This window comes from Phyllobates terribilis, unplaced genomic scaffold (genome assembly GCF_046119375.1).
Source record: "Phyllobates terribilis strain yellow unplaced genomic scaffold, ASM4611937v1 Scaffold_1__5_contigs__length_1240528914, whole genome shotgun sequence".
Lineage (NCBI taxonomy): Eukaryota > Metazoa > Chordata > Amphibia > Anura > Dendrobatidae > Phyllobates > Phyllobates terribilis.
In genome coordinates, this window is record NW_027362761.1 from 356,348,730 (window position 1) to 356,372,010 (window position 23,281).

Sequence of the window (23,281 nt, forward strand, 5' to 3'; positions counted from 1 at the left end):
GGCAATGTTATGTCTGAGAGCAGGTGGGAGGTCTCTTGGTCAGGGATCCTGTGCATGCCACACCTCCTGCCCAGTCCTGGGAGGGGAAGAACTTCCCCTATATAAACCTAGGGCTGAGGCAGGGTTAGTGAGTAGAGAAGAAGTAGAGACAGAGAAGAGAAGCAGATATAGGAAAGAACATCAGGAGCTCTGTGGGAGCAGTACTACAAGGAGTCAGGGGCTGGCAGCTGCAGAGCTCGCCCTGACTGAGAAGTTATCACCGGACCCGGAGTCCGAGGCTGTGGGGACTAACTCCTATCCAGCAGCAGAAACCGACCGGCAGGGGATTGCAGGTCCTCTGGCCCAGAAACCCGAAGGCACGGTCACACGTGTGGGACCAGCACCGCCGTCGTGGAGCGGAAGCTACTAGAAGGCCCCGAGTCACCGGCCATACGGGTGAGCACCACACGGTACACTCAGGGACGTGGGCTATCTTTACCCGCCTCTAGCAAGGTAGCCAGAAGAGTACAATTAGTTGGGGAGGCCTACAACTCCGCCTGGCCAAGGGGGATCCCATCTGCTCAAGGACTGACCAGGCCCCGACCGCTAGCCAGTACTCCGGGAGGGTCTATCTTTGTCACCAGTAAAGACCCTGAACTACACCGTATCGTCTCCGAGTGATTCCTGCTACCCCCATCATCCACGTCGGCTGCCCTGAGGCCATACTCCTCCCGTTGGGGGTTATACCATCCACGCTGCACCATCCTCCCACCGGCCTCAGCGGTTTGCCCTGCAGCGGCAGCTCCATAGCTGCATTCAACGGGTGGCGTAGTCGTTCTACCTCTACTGCTAATATACCGCCACTTAGTCTGACTCCCTGGGCACGGACCGGGTCACCGCCACGAGACTACTACCCCTATCAGATCCGGCTCCGGGTAGTCCCTGCGTGCGCAACGCTGCATCACATAGGCCCAGGGCGCGTCAACTTTTGGCGTAGTCGGCAGGATTTCGTGCCCGCAACCACCGGGTACTGCGTGCCTGAAAAAGACTGTTCAAACTTACCTGTGGTGAAGATTCCCGCCATCCGGCGCCACCTTCCGCTTCCTTCCCGCCATCGGTGGAGTTTTCCCGCCATTCGGCGCCATCTTCGGCCTTCTTCCCGCCAGCCGTGGAGTTTTCCCGCCATTGGACGCCATCTTGAGGACGCCGCGCGGGAAGAAGAGGGGCGTGGACTCCGAAAGCGCGCGAGAAACTGAAGCCCCGCCTCACGTCTGGACGTTGCGTAAGGTCCTGGAAGGAGCCCAGCAGACGCCGACGTCACAGGAGCGCGACGGAAGGTCCTCAACCCTGACGATCCACTGCGGAGCCGCGGCCTACGGAAGAGGATCATCGCAAGGTAGGCCACGGCCCACTAGGGGGGAGAAGGATGTCGGATACGGAGGAGAGCTTCACCGCTTCAACCCCCGCCAGCGCCACCGCTGTTGCGGTCATGCCTTTCACCATGCCCTATATCCCGGGGGCAGCCTGGCTACCCCAGTACTCAGGGGAGTCACATACCCTGCATGACTTTAGAGAAAAGCTGGATAGCCTCTTCCAGGTGTACCCCCTCACAGAGGAGCAAAAAGTGAGCATCCTGGTGGCCCAATTAACCGGAGCAGCCCAAAGGGAGGTAAAGTCCTGGCCACCTGGGGGGAGGACTGTCGCAGGGATACTAACCCGGCTGAGGGACACCTTTGATACCCGCACCTCAGCCGAGATCAAGCTTAGATTCTACGGGTGCAAACAGCGGGCACATGAGAGTATAAGGGACTATGCCCTGAACCTACAAGAGGCCCTGAGAGCCATTAAGCAGACCGACCCTGACGGCGTGGGAGACGAGGACAGGCTGTTGACTGAACAATTTATAGAGGGTTTATATTGCAATGCCCACCGAACCCAGTTGCGGGCAATGGCCTTACAGGACCCTCATCTGGGATTTGCACAGTTCAAGGACAGAGCCATCCGGGTGCTTCGAGAACCGGCACCAGGTGGCGTTGTGACCCCCAGACGCCCCACTACCACTTACCACCAGGAGGCGGCGCCCTTGTCGGCAGGGCCTGTGGGAGCTGATGCGCAGGCTTTGAACAATGACCCGGCTCCAGACCTGCACCATCAGGTCCAAGAGCTAGCTAAAAGCGTTGCTGCGCTAACCCGAACTGTGCAGTCTTTACAGGTTTCCACTCCAGGGAAGATCCAGCTGGCATCCGGACCGGAGGACATCCCGTGGCGTCGACCAAGGAGGACCCCACCGGCCAGAGGAAGACCCAGCGACCGATACAACGAAGACGGACGACCCATCTGCCGCCGCTGCAATCAACCCGGACATATGGCAAGGTACTGTCCTTTAAACTGGCACAACCTGGGGTAGAGGGCCAACCCCCAGGAAAAAGATCACCAGGCCCATCGAACTGGCGCGACAAATATGTGGGAGGACGTCCAGTCTTACCCGTGGTACTGGATGGCATTCCTATGAGTGCCCTACTGGACACCGGGTCACAGGTCACCACCACCCCGTACGTGCTCTTCAAGCAGTACTGGAATGACTCGGATATCACCCGCTACCCTGACGACGACTTGAGTATCATCGCCAGCAATGGTCAGCCCGTGCCACAGATTGGATTTAAAGAGGAGACCATTAAAATCGGTAGAGTCGAACTGGCAGCACAGGGACTGATCATTGTAGACATTGACAAACACGAGAGTCACCCAAAGATAACTCTAGGAACTAATGTAATTGAAAATTGTCTTGCAGAGGTGATTTTCCTTTTACAGCAGGTTGCCAAGAACGCCAGCTCCGGCCAGCAGCGAGTGCTCCAGAAAGAGATCCGGGCACTGATGCGACGGCAACAGCTAGAACTCTCCGGTGGTGAGATTGGTAGCGTAAGAATGTGTGACCCTTTCCCTATTGCCATGCCCCCAAAAAGTGAAATGATGATTTGGTGCCGGGCAGCTATTGGTCTGAGAGGTAGAGATTACCAGGCAATGGTAGAACCAGTTTACTCAGACAGTAGGCCCATCATTTTGACAGCACGGGGGGTGGTCAATGTACGCCATGGGAGGGTGCCCGTTCGCATAATAAATATCGGGAAGAGGGAAGTGTACCTGCCCCGGTATGCCACGCTAGCCAAATTGTATACCATCAATCAAGATTCCATACAGTCCGTAGAACCCTTGCCTCCATCTTCCCCGGAGGAAGATAACGGCTCTCAGAAAACAATGGAGGACTGGTGTCAGCAACTACATTTGGGTACTGACTCCACTCCCTCACACCAGAAACAGGGAGTCTATCGGGTGGTGCAAGAGTACGAGAGAGTGTTTAGTAAACACCAGTTAGACTTCGGGCGAGTCAAGGGGGTAGAACACCACATCCCCACGGGAGACCATCCTCCCATAAAAGAGAGGTATCGACCCGTACCCCCTGCACACTACCAACACGCCAAGGGGATGCTTAGAGACATGAAGGAGGCTGGGGTGATCAGGGATAGCTGTAGCCCCTGGGCAGCTCCACTAGTCTTAGTCAAAAAGAAAGACAACACCATGAGGATGTGTGTAGATTACCGGAAAATCAACCGTATCACACACAAGGATGCGTACCCCTTACCAAGGATAGAGGAGTCTTTGGCTGCTTTAAGATCTGCTAACTTCTTCTCTACCTTGGATCTCACTAGTGGGTACTGGCAGGTTCCTGTAGCAGAGGCGGACCGGGAGAAGACCGCATTCACCACCCCGATGGGACTTAGCGAGTTTACCTGCATGCCGTTCGGACTCTGCAATGCACCAGGAACCTTCCAACGATTAATGGAGTGTTGTCTGGGCCACAGAAACTTTGAGACGGTCCTGTTGTACCTGGACGATGTCATCGTATATTCCAAGACGTATGAGGACCACCTGAAACACCTGGCGGAAGTGTTCGAAGCTCTGGCAAGCTACGGCCTAAAGGTGAAACCCTCCAAGTGTCACCTCCTGAAACCAAAGGTGCAGTACCTGGGACACGTGGTGAGCGCTGATGGAGTGGCTCCCGACCCTGATAAGATCACCGCAATTAAGGAATGGCCAAGTCCCTCCAGTGTAAAGGAAGTGCGGCAGTTCCTCGGGTTGGTAGGCTATTACCGCAGATTCATCCCCGGTTTCACCAAAAAGGCAGCTCCTATGCAGGACCTCCTGATAGGCCAGTCCCGGAAGGCCAAGAACCAGAAGCCACCCTTCAGATGGGAGAAGTTAGAAGAAGAGTCCTTCCGCCAGCTGAAGATGGCCCTCACGGGGGATGAAATCCTGGCGTACCCTGATTACAGCCAGCCCTTTATCCTCTACACCGACGCAAGTAACATCGGGCTAGGAGCCGTGCTGTCCCAGATCCAGCAGGGGAAAGAACGAGTAATCGCTTACGCCAGCCGAAAACTGCGACCCACCGAAAGAAACCCTGAGAATTATAGCTCATTTAAGCTAGAGTTCCTGGCAGTGGTGTGGGCAGTCACCGAACGCTTTAAGCACTACCTCGCTTCTTCCCGGTTCACCGTGTACACGGATAACAACCCGTTGACACACCTGGACACTGCAAGACTCGGTGCCCTAGAGCAGAGATGGATGGCCCGTCTGTCCAACTACGAGTTCACAATCAAATACCGGGCAGGACGCTCCAATACCAACGCAGACGCCCTGTCCAGGATGCCAAACCTACCGGACGTAGGAGAAGATCCAGAGGGACTGGAAGAAGTCGAACTCCCCGCGTTCCACCGTCATGGGACTATCCAGTATTCCCATCGGGTAAGGAGTAAGCAAGCCGCTACGTTTAACCCCTTGCCTCACTACAACTGGGAGGAAATGCAAGACAGTGACCCTGCCGTCCGGCTGGTGAAGGAGATGCTGACTCGGCCAGAGGCTCGCCTTGACCCAGACGCTCCGGAGGAAGCCAAGCAACTGTGGGCTGAGAAGAGTCGACTGTTCCTTTACAAGGGGAAGTTGTGCCGCAGAATGGTTAACTCCTGGACGCATGAACTAATCTGGCAAGTAGTGGTGCCACGGAGAGACGCAGCCATGGTGATGGAAGCATACCACGACGGGGCTGGACACTTCGGATGGAAGAAGCTGGAGTTCCTGCTGCGTGGGCGGTTCCACTGGGTAGGCATGAGGGGAACCATCGAGAGGTGGTGCAGAGACTGTGGCCCGTGCAACCTAAGAAGGAAGGACCGTGCCAGCCAGAAGACTCCCCTGCAGTCCATCATCACCCGGCAGCCGTTGGAACTGGTAGCCTTGGATCATGTAAAACTGACCCCAAGCAGAAGTGGCTACGTCTACGCGTTAACCATTGTGGATCATTACTCCCGGTTCTTGGTTGTCGTCCCCGTTAAGGACTTAACGGCTCAAACAGCAGCTAGAGCCTTCCAGCAGCACTTCTGCCGTCCACACGGGTACCCGGACCAAGTGCTGACGGACCAGGGACCTGCCTTTGAAGCGGAGGTCTTCCAGGAATTCTGCAATCTGTATGGCTGCCGGAAGATAAGGACGACACCCTATCATCCGCAAACTAATGGACTTTGTGAGAAAATGAACCAGGTGGTAATGGATCTCCTGAAAATGTTGCCCCTGGAAGAACGCAGTCTGTGGCCTGAGAAGCTGCCCGATCTAGTGGACCTATACAACCACATCCCGGTAGGTTCCACCAACTGTACCCCGGCTTACCTAATGAGGGCGAGACCTGGTAAGTTACCTGTTGACCTGGAAATGGGAGTCCTGACACCCGAGGACACTTCACCAGAAGCAGACTGGGACACAGAGAGGCAGCAGCAGTACCGGAAAGTACAGGAGAGCGTGGAGCGAAGTCTCTGTCAGGCTAGGGAAAGACAAGAGAAAACTTACAACCAGTATGCTCCCGCTGTTCCCCTGGTGCCCGGAGAGCAGGTCTTGAAGAGGAAAAGACGGCTCCACAAGTTGGACGACCAGTGGGAGAAGGACCCGTCCACCGTACTGCCCTCAAGCCACGAGAACCCGAAAGTCTGTACCATCAGTAAAGACGGAGGGGAGACCATAGCCATTGTATCCCGGGATCACCTGAAGAAGTGTCCTGAACAGCTACAGAACCCTGAAGAGGAACAAGAAGACCATCGACCCGTAGAGGAAAGGGAAGATATGGTTAGTACTGTGCTCGGAGACTTCCCTCGGTCCTGGACTCAAGGCAATGGTGCAGTTGTGGTACCCGTCCTCACGTTCCTCCAACCAGCATCCCAAGTACTCACGGAGCAACCGGTAGAGCTGGAAGAACAGCCGGTCCAGGAGGCAGAAGACTCCACACAAGCAGATCAGGAGGATCAACCCTCTGCTTATAGTGAGCCTGCCATACCCCTAGTGAGCCAAAGAGCCTGTAGACAGCTGCCCAGTTTACCCTTGACAGCTCCTACACCCTGTAGTTCAGGGCCAGACAGTCAGCTCCGTAGGTCCACTAGGGCCACTAAAGGCCAGTTACCCGCACGTTGGAGAATTTGAAGTGTTTAAATTGTTTTATTTGTGGTCACCTGTCTGTTACTTGTAAATAATTATGTGTTTCTAGTTATTTTTAGGGGTCCTTGGTGGATTTACCGGGAATCCTTGTACAATTGGTTGGAGCGTAACTTAGGAATGGACTAAAGACTGTTAAGGACTCGGGGCAGGACAGACCCCTACCTGGTTACGTCTCCCTGTTTTGGTGAAATGGACACCTTGCTTTTCTTCAAAAACTGCACCCGGTTGCGGACACGCCGTGACCATTTTAATATTTTTTTTTTTCTATTGTACCGTTTCTGTTTATACCTTGTTATGTTTTTCTAAAAATATGTTTAGTCCCGGAGTACTAAATTTCACTAGGGGGGAATGTGGCACCCCAGGGGTCTGGTTTCCACAGTAACGGCAATGTTATGTCTGAGAGCAGGTGGGAGGTCTCTTGGTCAGGGATCCTGTGCATGCCACACCTCCTGCCCAGTCCTGGGAGGGGAAGAACTTCCCCTATATAAACCTAGGGCTGAGGCAGGGTTAGTGAGTAGAGAAGAAGTAGAGACAGAGAAGAGAAGCAGATATAGGAAAGAACATCAGGAGCTCTGTGGGAGCAGTACTACAAGGAGTCAGGGGCTGGCAGCTGCAGAGCTCGCCCTGACTGAGAAGTTATCACCGGACCCGGAGTCCGAGGCTGTGGGGACTAACTCCTATCCAGCAGCAGAAACCGACCGGCAGGGGATTGCAGGTCCTCTGGCCCAGAAACCCGAAGGCACGGTCACACGTGTGGGACCAGCACCGCCGTCGTGGAGCGGAAGCTACTAGAAGGCCCCGAGTCACCGGCCATACGGGTGAGCACCACACAGTACACTCAGGGACATGGGCTACCTTTACCCGCCTCTAGCAAGGTAGCCAGAAGAGTACAATTAGTTGGGGAGGCCTACAACTCCGCCTGGCCAAGGGGGATCCCATCTGCTCAAGGACTGACCAGGCCCCGACTGCTAGCCAGTACTCCGGGAGGGTCTATCTTTGTCACCAGTAAAGACCCTGAACTACACCGTATCGTCTCTGAGTGATTCCTGCTACCCCCATCATCCACGTCGGCTGCCCTGAGGCCATACCCCTCCCGTTGGGGGTTATACCATCCACGCTGCACCATCCTCCCACCGGCCTCAGCGGTTTGCCCTGCAGCGGCAGCTCCATAGCTGCATTCAACGGGTGGCGTAGTCATTCTACCTCTACTGCTAATATACCGCCACTTAGTCTGACTCCCTGGGCACGGACCGGGTCACCGCCACGAGACTACTACCCCTATCAGATCCGGCTCCGGGTAGTCCCTGCGTGCGCAACGCTGCATCACATAGGCCCAGGGCGCGTCACATGCACAATACCTGCTAAGCATCAGATGGTCTTGACAGCTACGTCTCTCAGCACCAGATGCAGAAGTGAAAGGTGCAGGACAACTTTTTTTTTTTTAATCTGGAAACTAAACAAAATTGGCCTGAGTTCAGATGAACATATATAAATAAAAAAAAAAAGTTTTTCATCCAGAAATAAAAATGGACGATTTTCATTCTTATGGCTTTCCTTTTTATATATATCAGCAGGTAAAAAATGTATAAAACTAAATGCAGATTCCTATGTTAAGAATTGCAATGCATCTGTAACAAAACAAAAACGGATGATCTATATGGGATCCATTTTTTGTGCACACCCATAGATTTGAACTAGCAAGTATTACCTGAAAAACGGAAGAGAATAGTGAATGCTGCCATTTACACGGACACTCAGTCTTGTGTGGGAAGATAAAACGCTCACCCGAACAGCCCTATTCAATAACATTAGCTAGCACATTGACAGTACATGGATCAATTTTAACAAGGACAGCACGCTCAAGTGAAACTGGCCTCATCGTCAGAGGAGCCCGCAGAATCTAAGGCGCAGAGGAGACGGGATAGAGCGTTGAATATTTTAGCGTGCTGCTCAGGTGGAGTGTGTATCTATGCTAAACATAATTTATTATGGTGGAGCACGTAACCTCCTCACACATGTATTGGAGCAAATGGTAAGAAGAGGCTATGCTGCAATTTCAGTCATTTTTAAAACAGAAAAAAAAACGCCCAGCATGTTGAATTTTTATTTTTTTTTAGTATTAACATTATGGCGTCTCGAATAGAGACCAAACAAACTCCACCGCAGTTAAGTCTGTCTGGCACCCTTTGTATCTTTCATATGACAGATGCATTTTTTTTGCAGGAGTTTCATTTTTGATTCTATAATGAACAAAAAAAAGACAAATTTAACGCCAGTGTGATTCTAATTCTCCCCTTAGACTGATGGCAAAATAGCACAAATGCGGTTAAATGTCTACATACAGTAATGTAGCTAAGTGTCAGTCCATGAAGACATAGGGTTTTTTCATATACATCATGAAAGGACTCTTACATTTTCCACGTAGCTGTACCCAACGTACTGCAAACTGACTAAATGCTACACAAGGAAAGCTTTACTTATAATGAGCATTCTTAAATGTTGTCTACCGAGAGCCCGAGACACCAGATCTTGTACAGTGATCAGTATGTACAGCTGCACCAGATATCACCGGAGTCCATGTTACTTGGAACACATGAGTGTTGAAGAGTTATTTTCTGCGACTATTCATGTAGGAAACAGCAGATACTCGAACATCAGGTTTGCAATATTGTGCATAGATAAAGCATTGTCTGTAAAGGATACGACGGGCGTGCTTCTCTTTCACGGGAGCTTCCTGGGCATTGATAGCCTTGCTGATGCTGATAGCCTGTGAAGAAGCCACATAAACATTAATAGTCTTCATGGTATTGAGATATGCTTTACTTTACACAACCCTAAGCAGATATAGAGGGATACAAAGCAGCCACCATGTCTCATACAGAAATATTCTTGGGTCAGGGTTGAAGTCCACAGGTTAGGCTAAGTTCACACTGGATTTTCGTTGTTTTTTTTTTGGTTCAATTACAGCAGGGGTCCCCAACCTGTGTCTCGGAAGCCATACAGTTGTGCTCAAAAGTTTACATACCCCAGTAGAATTTTTCCTTTCTTGGCCATGTTACAAAGAATATGAATGATAACAAAAAAACTTTCTCCACTCATGGTTATTGGTTGGGTGAAGCCATTTATTGTCAAACTACTGTGTTTTCTCTTTTTAAATCTTAATGACAACCAAAAACATCCAAATGACCCTGATCAAAAGTTCACATACCTTGGTGATTTTGGCCTGATAACATGCACAGAATTTGACACAAATGGGTGTGAATGGCTACTAAAGGTAACATCCTCACCTGTGACCTGTCTGCTTGTAATCAGTGTGTGTGCATAAAAGCTGAGTGAGTTTCTGGGATCCAGACAGACTCTTGCATCTTTCATCCAGCCACTGACGTTTCTGGATTGTGATTCATGGGGAAAGCAAAAGAATTGTCAACGGATCTTAGGGAAATGGTAGTTGAACTGTATAACACAGGAAAGGGATACAAAAAAATATCCAAGGAATTGATAATGTCAGTCAGCAGCGTTTAAACTGTGATTAACAAATGGAAAATCAGGGGTTCTGTAAAAACCAAACAACGGTCAGGTAGACCAGCAAATATTTCGGCCACAACTGCCAGGAAAATTGTTTGTGATGCAAAGAAAAACCCACAAATAACATCAGCTGAAATTCAGGACTCTCTGAAAACTAGTGGTGTGGCTATTTCAAGATGCACAATAATGAGGCACTTGAAGAAAAATGGGCTGCATGGGCGAGTCACCAGAAGAAAGCCATTACTGCGCAAATGCCACAAAGTATCTTGCCTATAATACGCCAAACAGCACAGAGACAAGCCTCAAAACTTCTGGAACAAGGTACTTTGGAGTGATGAGACCACAATTGAACTTTTTGGCCACAACCATAAACGTTACATTGGGAGAGATGTCAACAAGGCCTATGATGAAAGGAACACCATACCTACAGTAAAGCACGGAGGTGGATCGCTGATGTTTTGGGGATGTGTAAGCTACAAAAGGCACAGGAAACTTGGTAAAAGTTGAAGGAAAGATGAATGCAGCACGTCATCAGCAAATACTGGAGGCAAATTTGCAATCAGCCCGGAAGCGGAGCATGGGACGTACTTGGACGTTCCAATATGACAACGATCCAAAACACAAGGCCAAGTTGACCCGTCATTGGATACAGCAGAACAAAGTGAAGGTTCAGGAGTGGTCATCTCAGTCTCCTGACATCAATATCATTGAGCCACTCTGGGGAGATCTGAAGCACGCAGTTCATGATAGACAGCCCAGGAATTTACAGGAACTGGAGGCTTTTTGCCAAGAAGAAAGGGCAGCTTTACCATCTGAGAAAATAAAGAACCTCATCCACAAAAGACTTAAAGCTGTCATTGATGATAGAGGGGGCAATATGCGGTATTAAGAACTACGGTATGTGAACTTTTGATCAGTGTCATTTTGATGTTTTTGTTTGTCATTAAGATTTAAAAAGAAAACACAGTAGTTTGACAATAAATGGCTTCACCCAACCAATAACCATGAGTGGAGAAAGTTTTTTTTATCATCATTCACATTCTCTGAAACAAGGCCAAGGAAGGAAAAATTCTGCAGGGCTCATGATGTGTGGCTGTGTGCCAGCTTGATGCATTAGCACTAGGTCACTTTTGTGAGTAGCCCCACACACGAGAGCAGATCTGAATGTGCATATACTGGAGATAAGAGGATACTGACACAGAGCCCTCTGAGGTTTCGACACAAGTGTAAGCTGAGCCCATGTGTAATATTAAATAAGTACACCCATTAATATTTTTTTTCCCTAAACCTGTGTAAATGTTAGTGTAGTGATCAGTGAGTATATTAACACATATACAGTACACTTACATTTAAACAGGTATAAGAAGTAAACATAGCAGCAGTGGGTCTTTGATGAGCGAAAATAGTGAAATCCATTAAAGGAGCACTCCCAACAAACTTTGTATTGCCTAAACCTGTGTAAATATATACGCAGTGCAAGAGCTGTAATATACTCGCCGACTGCAGTCTTCCCGAATTACCAGCATTGCTCAGATCCTCTTCTGGGTGACGCGATTGCTATTCTGACTTGCCAGATCACACTGGGCTCGGATTTGTGAGCCGGAAGTCACTTTTACAATGCAAGTCTATGGGCCCTCATTCTAATATTCCATAAACTTACACTGTAAAAGCGACTTCTGGCTCACATGTAACCCAGAAGAGGACCCGAAACCAGGGAATTGGTGAGTATTACTGCACGTACACTACATCTACACAGGTTAGGCAACAAAAAGTTTGGTGGGTGTTCTCCTTTAAACAAAGTTGTATCACACATTAAGCATGCCAGACAACTGACTACATGGCAAATGAGTCATATTTGTAAATGCAACTTATGATATAAATAGGAAGAGGTGTTTTAAATTAAAGGGAAACTGTCATGTCCTGTGTAGTTATCTAAACTGCCCCCATTGTGTTGTAGCATCACTAACACGCGTTTTTCATTAAAATCTATGCTAATATTGTGTAAAAAGCACTTAATATATATATCATCCCTTCTCGTTTAGTCATAGAGGTGTGATTCCTCGCATTTAGTCAGGATTGAAGCCAGGAGCATTAGTCAAATAGCGTGTGCGGCGCCAACCCTGACTAAATGAGAGGAATCACACCTATGACTAAACGAGCAGGTATGATAAATATATAAAGTGCTTTTTACACGATATTAGCGCCGATTTTAATGAAAAAAGCTGTTAGTGATGTACATTGCATCACTAACAACGCATTGGGGGCAGGTTCCCTTTAAATCTGTTGGCAGGATTTTTGGCCTTCAAATTTCCATCACTAGCTGACAAATGATACAAGCCCATGCTGTATGCTACTTAGGCTATGTTCACACATTGCGTTTTTAATGCAAATTTTCTGCTGCATTTTACAGTACCAGGAAAGTCTATGAGATTTCAGAAATCTCATGCACACACCTTGGTTTTTGCTTGATCAGTATTTTGTGCTTTCAATGTTTTTTTGCAGAATAGAGCATGACACTTTTCTGCGTTTTTTTCACCCACTGGAAGTAATGGGTGGTGAAAAAATGCCAAAAATGCCTAGTGTGAACATAGTCATCAGTTTTTGCTGCCTTTTTAGTGAAAACAAGCAAGTACAACAATATGTGAAACATTTATTTTTGTGATTTTTTTTCTACATCATTTTTATTTGATTTTTCACGACACAAATACATAACATATATCTAATCTGGTACATAGAGAGGTAAGAGTGCCCGTACACAGACTGGGTCTATAACACCTCTATTCACATATTTAATTGGTATAATAGATATAACAAAATTAATTAGTTGACAGTATATGTCTTATATCTCATTGAAGCCATCATGGATAATTAATTCATTTATATCTATGCCAGAAGTCCTGGCCCATTGATTGTTCTCCTCACCTTTCTCTTCTAAATTTTAAGTTAAACGTAGTGGACCCAAGTTATTTTTGCGATCTCCTAGTATATACCATGCTGTAGATGTAAAGGGTTCCACCATTTTCCTTTTGTCCTCTATTGAACAATAATTTATAAAAACGGTTTCCATTTTAGAAGGTATTTGCCAGCTTGCTTCTCTTTATTACATAGGGCATCTTGTTGTTCTACCTCCATATGATGCTTCATTTGTGCCATTAGTTCCATAATATGGGGGGGGGGGTATTGGGATCTAGTCAATGTTTTAGGAGCTGTTTTTTCGCCAATATAAGCCAGGTATGTAGTAGTTTGGGGGGGGGGGGGGGACGACTCCCTATTAATTTGCTAGGGTTTTTTATGTTCGTCCAAATATGCAGCAGGGCTAAACATGGAGAAAGGACATATCCTGGTCCCCATGTGGTGTTAATCATGTCAGCTACCTGGTCCCAATAGGAAACCGATGCAGGACAGGACCAAAGGCCGTGTAGGAGGTCAGAGTGTGGTTTCTGGCACTTGGGACACACAATTAGTCCATTAGAAAGTGGGTCTTTTTTTGGTAGATTCAAGGCGTATATCGCACCATGTATGATTAGGAACGGAGTTTCTCTCCACGATTCATTTAGAATATATGTTTCCTGAATATCCTCCAACCCATTCTAATCTTCGCGGGGAGATCTACATCACCAAATTGTTGTTTCCAGTACTTAAAAAGGGCATCTGGGTGTGATTCCACAAGGTTAGGTTTCATTGATGAATATATAGTGTAGATATTGAGGGGGTACCCATTGGAGATGACAAGATATTATCCAGTTCATTTTGGGAAGTTTCAAAGGGAACATCCCTTAAGTTAGCCATGATGGAGAGTTTGATCTGTTCATATTGGAAATAGTGCTGTGGGGGTAGTTCATATTTTCCTAAAGTTTCTGCACATGTTAGCCATCTCTGTTCAATTGGGTGAAGGTGAGATATGTTCACAACACCTGCTTGTTGCCATTTTATAAAGTATTTATTTTCACTACCTTGGGGGAATTCTGGGTTGTGCCACAACGGAAGGTGTTTTGAGATTCTGAATGAAAGGCAATATTTTTTCCTGACTGCTTTCCATGTAGAGCTAGTAATCAAGAAATCTGTGATCTTTAGAGATACTAAGGGTAGCGAGGTAAAACGCGAGTGGAGGAGAGCTGTTAAGTTGTAGGGGGATGCATAGTCAGAATCTAGCGAGTAGTCAGAATATGTATGTCTTTTATGAAGCCAATCTATTATATATCGAAAAAGGCAAGCTAGGTTGTAATTTCTAATGCATGGAAAGTTGATATCTCCCTCTTCCTTGGAGGCTATTTTTGTGATTTTATCATCTTGTCTTGGTCACTGAGATAGTAGTTTATATTAGGAGAGTTTAATTCAATTAGTGATCTGTACAGTGTAAACATTGGCTGAGCTATGTAGATTGAGCCATACCTGTGGCCCAGGGAGGTGTTAAATAGAACAATGCCTGTGCAACTGAATGGCAGACCATAGTGTGAAAGTAAATTGCGTCAAATACACTCAATGCACAGCCAGTGTCTTGGGTAAACTATTCCTGAACAATTCACCTTCCCCCACATTTGAAATTCTGGTTAATATGGTTTCACATATGTCTTGCATTAGTGACCCGTGTTCATGGTTCTGTGGTTGAAGCAAAGCTGAACTTTGGGATCCTGAAAAATGCACCAAAAAAAGCATTTTTAATACAGCTTTTCTCCTGCCAAGAGATCAGGTTTTGCTGCAGAAAAAACGCAATGTGTGAACATAGTCTTAGGGTAATTATCAACTGTAAACTGCTAATTGGTGCAGTATATGGCACGTTATCTTGACTTTCTTTCCCAGGTGTCTCCACCTCTATAACTGCACGTATGATTGTAAAGGTTAAAGTTCTCTTTTTATAAAGCCCGGCATCTCCTTTGGCAAACATGGGTACCTTTGAAAAGCAGAGGAGAGCCACAGTCAGACAGTGGTGGAGAACTGGAGACCAAGAAGATGCTATTTAAAAGGGAACCTAGTAGCAGCTTTTTGGTTTAAAAAAAAAACCAAAATCGGTCAAGAAAGCTGAGCTATGAACACATCATCAATCTGGCTTGATTCATATATCCCTGACCATATAGTTTGTAGTGAATTACCCTAATTAGCATATATGAAGATTAAGATGGACCCCTTAGGCTAGCTTGCTTAGCTAATATAAATACCTTTTAAAAAGTGCAGGAGAGCCACAGTTAGCTAGTGGTACAATTTTGAAGACCAAAAAAGCTGCTGATATATTTAAAGGGAAACTATCTGGAATTAAAAGGCTAATCTGATAATCCACTGTTTGAACTTCCATATTACATGGTGCATAATAAAATGTTGTTGTTTTTTTTTAAAGTACACATGTTCCATGGCAGCATGCACACTAAATAAAACATTAAGTACTTTGAAAAAAAATGTAAAAAAAAAAAATGGTTTTTTTTGGGAGTGCAGCATTTTTTTTTTTTATACAAACAATCCCTGTGAAAAATTGAAAAAGGAAAAAAGAAAAATTATAATAATGACATGCAAAATATGCAAAGTTATGAAAATAAAAAATAAGAGGACTTTTCACAACATATTTTTATATTAATCTGCATAAAATGTGCAAAACGCGTGACAAACGCTTGTCCCTGGCTGAAAAAACGCATGTAAAATCCGCATGTGTTTTTTCTGCCAGGGAGATGCAGAAATGCTCAGAAAAAATCTGTAGCATTTCTGCATCGTGGGCACATAGCCTTAGAGCAGAAACTGGCCTCATTTCACATGCTCACAAGCCCTCCAAGTAGAAAAAAAAAAAATGGTCCCAAAGACTCCATATTGACATACAGGTGCTTCTCACTAAATTAGAATAGCATCAAAAAGTTAATTTATTTCAGTTCTTCAATATAAAAAGTGAAACTCATTATATAGAGTCATTACAAACAGAGTGATCTCTTTCAAGTGTTTATTTCTGTTCATGTTGATGATTATGGCTTACAGCCAATGAAAACACAACAGTCATTATCTCAGTAAATTAGAATACTTTATAACAACAGCTTGAAAAATGATTTTAAAATCCGAAATGCTGGCTACTGAAATGTATGTTCAGTAAATGCACTCAATACTTGGTGGGAGCTCCCTTTGCATCAATTACTGCATCAATGCGGCGTGGCATGGAGGCGATCAGCGTGTGGCACTGCTGAAGTGTTATGGAAGCCCAGGTTGCTTTGATAGCAGCCTTCAGCTCGTCTGCATTGTTGGGTCTGGTGTCTCTCATCTTCCTCTTGACAATACGCCATAGATTCTCTATGGGGTTAAGGTCAGGCGAGTTTGCTGGCCAATCAAGCACAGTGATACTGTTGTTTGTAAACCAGGTATTGGTACTTTTGGCAGTGTGGACAGGTGCCAAGTCCTGCTGGAGAATGACATTTCCATCTCCAAAAAGCCTGTCAGCAGACGGAAGCATGAAGTGCTCTAAAATTTCCTGGTAGACGGCTGCGCTGACTTTGGTCATGATAAAACACGGTGGACCTACACCAGCAGATGACATGGCTCCCCAAACCATCCCTGATTGTGGAAACTTCACACTAGCCCTCCCTCAAGCAGCTTGGATTGTGGCCGCTCCACTCGTCCTCCAGAATCTGGGACATTGATTTCCAAATGAAATGTAAAATTTACTTTCATCTGAAAACACCACCTTGGACCACTGAGCAGCAGTCCAGGTCTCTTCTCCTTGGCCCAGGTAAAACGCTTCTGGCGTTGTCTATTGATCATAACTAGCTTGACACAAGGAATACGACACTTGTAGCCCATGTCCTGGATACATCTGTGTGTGGTGGCTCTTGAAGCAATGACTCCAGCAGCAGTCCACTCCTTGTGAATCTCCCCCAAAAGATTGAATGGCCTTTTCTTAATAAACCTTTCAAGGCTGTGGTTATCCCGGTTGCTTGTGCACCTTTTCCTACCACACTTTTTCCTTGCACTCAACTTTCCATTAATATGCTTGGATACAGCACTCTGAACAGCCAGCTTCTTTAGCAATGACCTTTTGTGGCTTACCCTCCTTGTGGAGTGTGTCAATGACTGCCTTCTGGACATCTGTCATGTTATCAGTCTTCCCCATGATTGTGGAGCCTACTGAAACAGACTAAGGGACCTTTTTAAACACTTAGGAAGCCTCTGCAGGTGTTTTTTGTTAATTATTCTAATTAACTGAGATAATGACTTTTGTGTTTTCATTGGTTGTAAGCCATAATCATCAACATGAACAGAAATAAACACTAGAAATAGATCACTCTGTTTGCAATGACTCTATATAATATATGAGTTTCACTTTTTGTATTGAAGAACTGAAATAAATTAACTTTTTGATGATACTCTAATTTAGTGAGACGCACTTGTATTACATCGTAAGGTCACACACACAGTGCCATCTTACAGTCGTTTTTTTTCACTTAGACATAAAAATGTAGAAGCCCTTTTTTTTTCATACAAGGCTGACCAAAAAAAAAAAAAAAAAAAAAAAAAAAAAGGAGTAGTGCACTTTACCGGATTCCATTTATGTATGGCTATTTTTTTTTTATTTACATTAAGAAGTTGCATATTTTTTAAACAGGCCAAACTTTTCACAAAAATTGAATTTTTTCAGCACCCCTTGCCACTAAACTACCGTAATATCTTCTTAATTGGCAGTATGTATTTCTAGGTCATGTTCCAATCCAGAGCTCTTCACTCTCAGTGCACACTACAGGTGCTTTTTGCAGCAGCACAAGTTTTATAATTCAATGACAAAGTTACTTTAAAAAGCCATGGATACTTTATTGCCAAGTACAGTGTACAAGCACAGTAAGCAAACAAGCAATAATATAATGTCTAGTAGGAAAAGACAGCTTGACACAAAACAAGAAGTAGTGAAGCAGGACTGAGCCGCTGACACACCATCAAGCAACAAACTACAGACAGCTCAAGGCAAACAAGTTCCCAAACACAAGGGGAACGTTTTTTCCTGATCTTTAGGTCCATATAGATGAATTACTAAAGGGCGACCATTAATAAGGTGGTTTGTTCCCATTTATTGGGTGCAAATGCTGCCAATCAGCTGATTAATAAGCAAATTGCTAGTTAGTTGGGTGGTCAGATCATTAACATTAGCATAAAAATCATCCTTTGTCGGCAGCACATCCCCCTGAGTAAACAGAAAAAGTGCTGCCAACAACATGATGCTGTATGGGGACACAGTGATCAAAATTAATGGGGTAGTACAGTTAAAACAAGTTATCACCTATCAGCAGGATATGTGAAAAATTGCTGATGGGGTGGTGTCCCACACAAAGCAGCAGATGGGGAATTTTTTTTTTTTATTATTTATTTTACACCCACAGGGAACTTATACCCCAGTTCTAAAGCTGCACAGCATGTCAGATGCTCGCCCACCAGTCTATTAATTCTCTATCGGGATGTCGGAAATAAGCAGAGTGCAGCACTCAGTAGCCCCATAGGTAATAAATGGAGCAGCAGTCGAGTATGTGCAGTGGAGCTCTAGTCTAACAGAAATGAAAGTTCCCCGTCCTGCCGATAGTTACTTGTTCCAGTGGTTGGATCCCCACCAATCAACTAGTTGTTACCCATCCTATGGCTAATGTGATACAGGGTTTGTCAGGTGAAAACAGGTTAAGGCTGCACCTCACGCACAGTATTTGTCAGCATGTGACTGGGGCAGTAAATGAGCGCCGATCACTCCATTACCCATCAGCGCATGTTAGTCAGGCCGAAATTTTTCTTTTTTTTTTTCTTTTTAAGAAACGAGACTAAAGACCGATATGGAAACCAAGCCCTTATTCAAAGACCAAGCAGATATAGGCAACAAAATAAGCTTATAACAATATCATACAGTAACTATAGTCCCAGTATCCTTGACTTAACTATGAAGACAAATCTAAGACCAGCAAGAGTGGTACACCAACAACATGTAAAGCATTTATATTTGGCCAAGGTCAGGAATCTTAATTTGTTTCTACTTTTGAAGATTTATAGAATGAGCATTGCTATTTAAAAACTGCGTCCCATTATCGAGAATGTGAGTTTGTGTTTACCTCTAAGCCACGATTCACGTTTAGTATACATCCACTGACACTAATAATCCTATAACAAAGGTAGTCCGGTATAGGACAGTCAGGCTCGTTTTATTGGTTATTTCAGAATAAAAGAGGAATGTGACAAGTCCATGCAGCAGCCGCACCTCGTGCTAAATTTGAGAAGAGTAAAACTGGTTTTGCTTGCACATACTGAACTACGTAATGTGCAACTTACAACACAACGATTAACTAATTGCACAAACCTTTACAATAGTAATAAAGCAATTTGGAAATAAACAATACAGGAATAACTTAATATGTACCATTATAATAAATATTACAATTATAAATTGGTGCAGTAACAAAGTTACCAAAATCTCTGCAGTCAGCAGAATACTGGCAGCTTCTCCTACACCATCCTGTCATCCGCAAATGAGGCAGCTGAACAAACATCCTGTGTCTACTGATAATACAGCCACCATGGACTGGCTCCTGCACCGCAGCTTCCCAACTCAAAAGATGGATGTTTTGTAATAAGGCAACTGGGGAGTAAAGAATTCCTTAGATAATGGATAGTATTTTAGACAAGTAAACTCGTGTCACACACTAAGGCTATGTTCATATGTCCAGTAATCAGAACAGATTTTTCTTTAAACATTGAAATTTATGGAAAACTGATCGGTTAAATAGCAATTAGTTTTTCTTTCATTTGAAAGGATCCAATTTTTTGCTTACTGGATCAGTTTCAAATGAAGAAAAAAACAATGGCTATTTAACTGATCCCATAAACTTTAATGTTGAAAAAACTGATCCAGTTGAAATCAGTTTTTTATAGCTGGACAAAAAAAAGTTGTGTCTGCACAACTTTTATGTTAACGGATTGCTGCTGGATCCGTTCTAACTGATGATTACTGGACATGTGAACATAGCCCAACACAAACACCACTTACTCTCTGAAGAAGCAATTTGCACATTTAAATTTTCCAGAAGAGCATTGCACGGCCTACAAGTCTCCTGACACAGACATGTCAGGCATGTCACTCTCCACAAGGAGAAACAACAGCCAAATCAAATCTCATTCTTTTCACTGAGGAGAGGAAGCACCCTGAAACACGTCTGCAAATTGAGATTCTGGGTTTGGCTTTTATCCCAAATCATGTGGCAATGTTTAGGATTGCTGCTTACAGTAGGTGGCACTAGCGTTCCGGAGGCATATTTGCACATTTAATTTCCCAGAGGAGCATTGCATGGCCTATATAATAATAAAAAAAAAAAAAAAAAAAAAAAAAAAAGGGTCTCCTTACCCTGGCATGTCACTCTCCACAAAAGAAAGACATTACCCCTTAGACACCAACACAAGAAACACCATCAACAAAAACGCCTTGCTGACAGGCACAAACTTCAAATCTATCCCATTCCCTAAGGACACCTAGTAACTTGCTAAGAAATAACGGCTCACTTTTCTTCCGAGATGAACTCGTTAAGAAATATTTTTATTTTTAAAAGATCCTTGAATAACCATATCGCTTCTCAATATGCAACTTAATCATCACACAAAGAACGAGACTACATACAGAAGCCTGACCTCATTTCATACAGACAGCTTTTGTAACATCCACTAATTTATATTCAGCGAACAAAACACTGGCCAAAATGAAAAGATCACCTCCCTCACTCTCTCTCTCTGCCCTGATACGGACAATCACTTTAGTATTAGGGTTGCTTTCACACTTACATTTTAGCGTACATCTTTCATATGTACCGGAAAAACTTCTTATGCATATATCAAATATATTAGAAACCATTCACTAGGACACAAAAAGAGTCATTCATCTCATTGTAGCAGTGCCCTTCAGTATATATCTTTTTTGTATGCTACATTTTAAAGACATTGAGAGAAAAAAAAAGTATTTATATCTATCTATCTATCTATCTCACACATCCTAGATCTGAATGACCTGCAACATCCTTCAGCATGACCGGTTTGGCGGTGGATCAGTAATGGTGTGGGGTGACATTTGGTGTAGGCCGCACAGCCCACCATGTGCTCGCCAGAGGTAGCCTGACTGCCATTAGGTACCAAGATGAGATCCTCAGACCCCTTGTGAGACCATATGTTTGTGCGGTTGTCCCTGGGTTTCTCCTAATGCAGGACAATGCCAGACCTCATGTGGCTGGAGTGTGTCAGCAGTTCCTGCAAGATGAAGGCATTGAAGCTATGGACTGGCCCGCCCGTTCCCCAGACCTGAATCCGATTGAGCACATCTGGGACATCATGTCTCGCTCCATCCACCAACGTCACGTGCACCACATATGGTCCAGGAATTGGCAGATGCTTTAGTCCAGGTCTGCGAGGAGATCCCACAGGAGACCGTCCGCAACCTCATCAGGAGCATGCCCAGGCGTTGTATGGAGGTCATACTGGCACGTGGAGGCCACACACAATACTGAGCCTCATTTTGACTTGTTTTAAGGACATTACATCAAAGTTGGATCAGCCTGTAGTGTGTTTTTCCACTTTAATTTTGGGGGTGACTCCAAATCCAGGCCTCCATTGGTTAATAAATTTGATTTCCATTGATGATTTTTGTGTGATTTTGTCGTCAGCAACATTCAACTTTGTACAGAACAAAGTATTCAATGAGAATATGTTATTCATTGAGATCTAGGATGTGTTATTTGAGTGTTCCCTTTATTTTTTTGAGCAGTGTATATATACACACACACACAATGCAATGCCATCAGGGTATCATCCAATTGGTCCCAAATGTATTTTGCAGCAGGACAATGACCCCAAACAAACAGTCAATGTCTTTAAGAACTATTTTCAGTATAAAGAAGTACAATAAGTCCTGGACATGATGATATGGCCTTCAAAGAGCCCTGATCTTAGCATCATTGGACAAATGAATGTACAATAGTGTTGAAAATAATAGCAGTCCAATATGACTAACCAGATTAATCACTGTTTTTGGTATAAATTATATTACCACATGTCAAACAATTTGCCAGTTGGTGCAGTATATTCTAAGAAAACCAGCAGACTCCGCATTCGTGATCTGCATGTATTTAAGCCTGTGTATTTGAATAATTGAAAGGGGGTGTGTTCAAAATAATAGTGTGGAGTTCAATTAGTGAGGTCAATCAGTCTGTGAAGAAACAGGTGTGAATCAGGCGGCCCTTATTTAAGGGTGAAGACAGCATTTCTCCTTGAAACACTGAGAAATATGGGTCGTTCGAGACATTGTTCAGAAAAACAGCGTACCTTGATTGAAAAGTTGATTGGAGAGGGTAAAACTTATAAAGAAGTGCAGACAATGATAGGCTGTTCAGCTAAAATGATCTCCAATGCTTTAACATGGAAAGTAAAACCAGAGAAACGTGGAAGAAAATGTAAGACTACCATTCAAATGGATCAAAGAAAGGCAAAGACTCAGCCAATGATCAGCTCCAGGATAATTACAGACAGTCTCAAGTTACCTGTGAGTACTGTGACAGTTAGAAGACGCCTGTGTGAAGCTAATCTCTTAGCAAAAAGTCCCCACAATGTGTAAACAAAAAAAACAAAAACACCACAGACGTACTGAAGCAGATACAATTTGCCAAAGAACACATCAACTGTCCTAAAGAGAAATGTTCTTTTTGGGTCCAAGGGCTGCAGACAGTTCGTCAGACGTCCCCCAAACTCTGCATTCAATCCACAGGACAGTATGAAGACATTGAAGCATGGTGGTGCAAGCATCATGATATGGGCATGTTTTTCTTACTATGGTACCGGACATTTACTACATACCAGGGATCACAGGCCAGCTGGCATATATTAAAATACTTGAAGAGGTCATGTTGCCTTAAGCTGAAGAGGATATGCCCTTGAAATGGGTGTTTCAACAAGACAACGACCATAACCACACCAGTAAATGAGCGCTTGATGGTTTTTGCAACTGCACTTGGACACTTTCAAAGTTTGCCCAATTTTTCGCACTGACTGACCTTCATTTCTTAAAGTAATGATGGCCACTCGTTTTTCTTTACTTGGCTGCTTTTTTTCTTTTTCATTTATAAGGCAAGAAATCCCACTTATTAAACCTGACAGGGCACACCTGTGAAGTGAAAACCATTTCCAGTGACTACCTCTTGAAGCTCACCAAGAGAATGCCAAGAGTGCGCAAAGCAGTCATCAAAGCAAAAGGTGGCTACTTTGAAGAACCTAGAAT

The 23,281-nt window shown here is 44.8% G+C and overlaps 1 protein-coding gene across 1 annotated transcript in view; it reads right to left on the bottom strand.

Annotated features, from left to right (window-relative positions):
* HIP1R (huntingtin interacting protein 1 related) overlaps positions 1-23,281 on the bottom strand; it is a 136,572-nt gene that overhangs the window by 69,203 nt on the left and 44,088 nt on the right. The window contains exon 2 of the mRNA XM_073676222.1: positions 9,217-9,280. Within this exon, the coding sequence (XP_073532323.1) occupies positions 9,217-9,280 (64 nt within the window). The remainder of the gene's footprint in view (positions 1-9,216; positions 9,281-23,281) is intronic.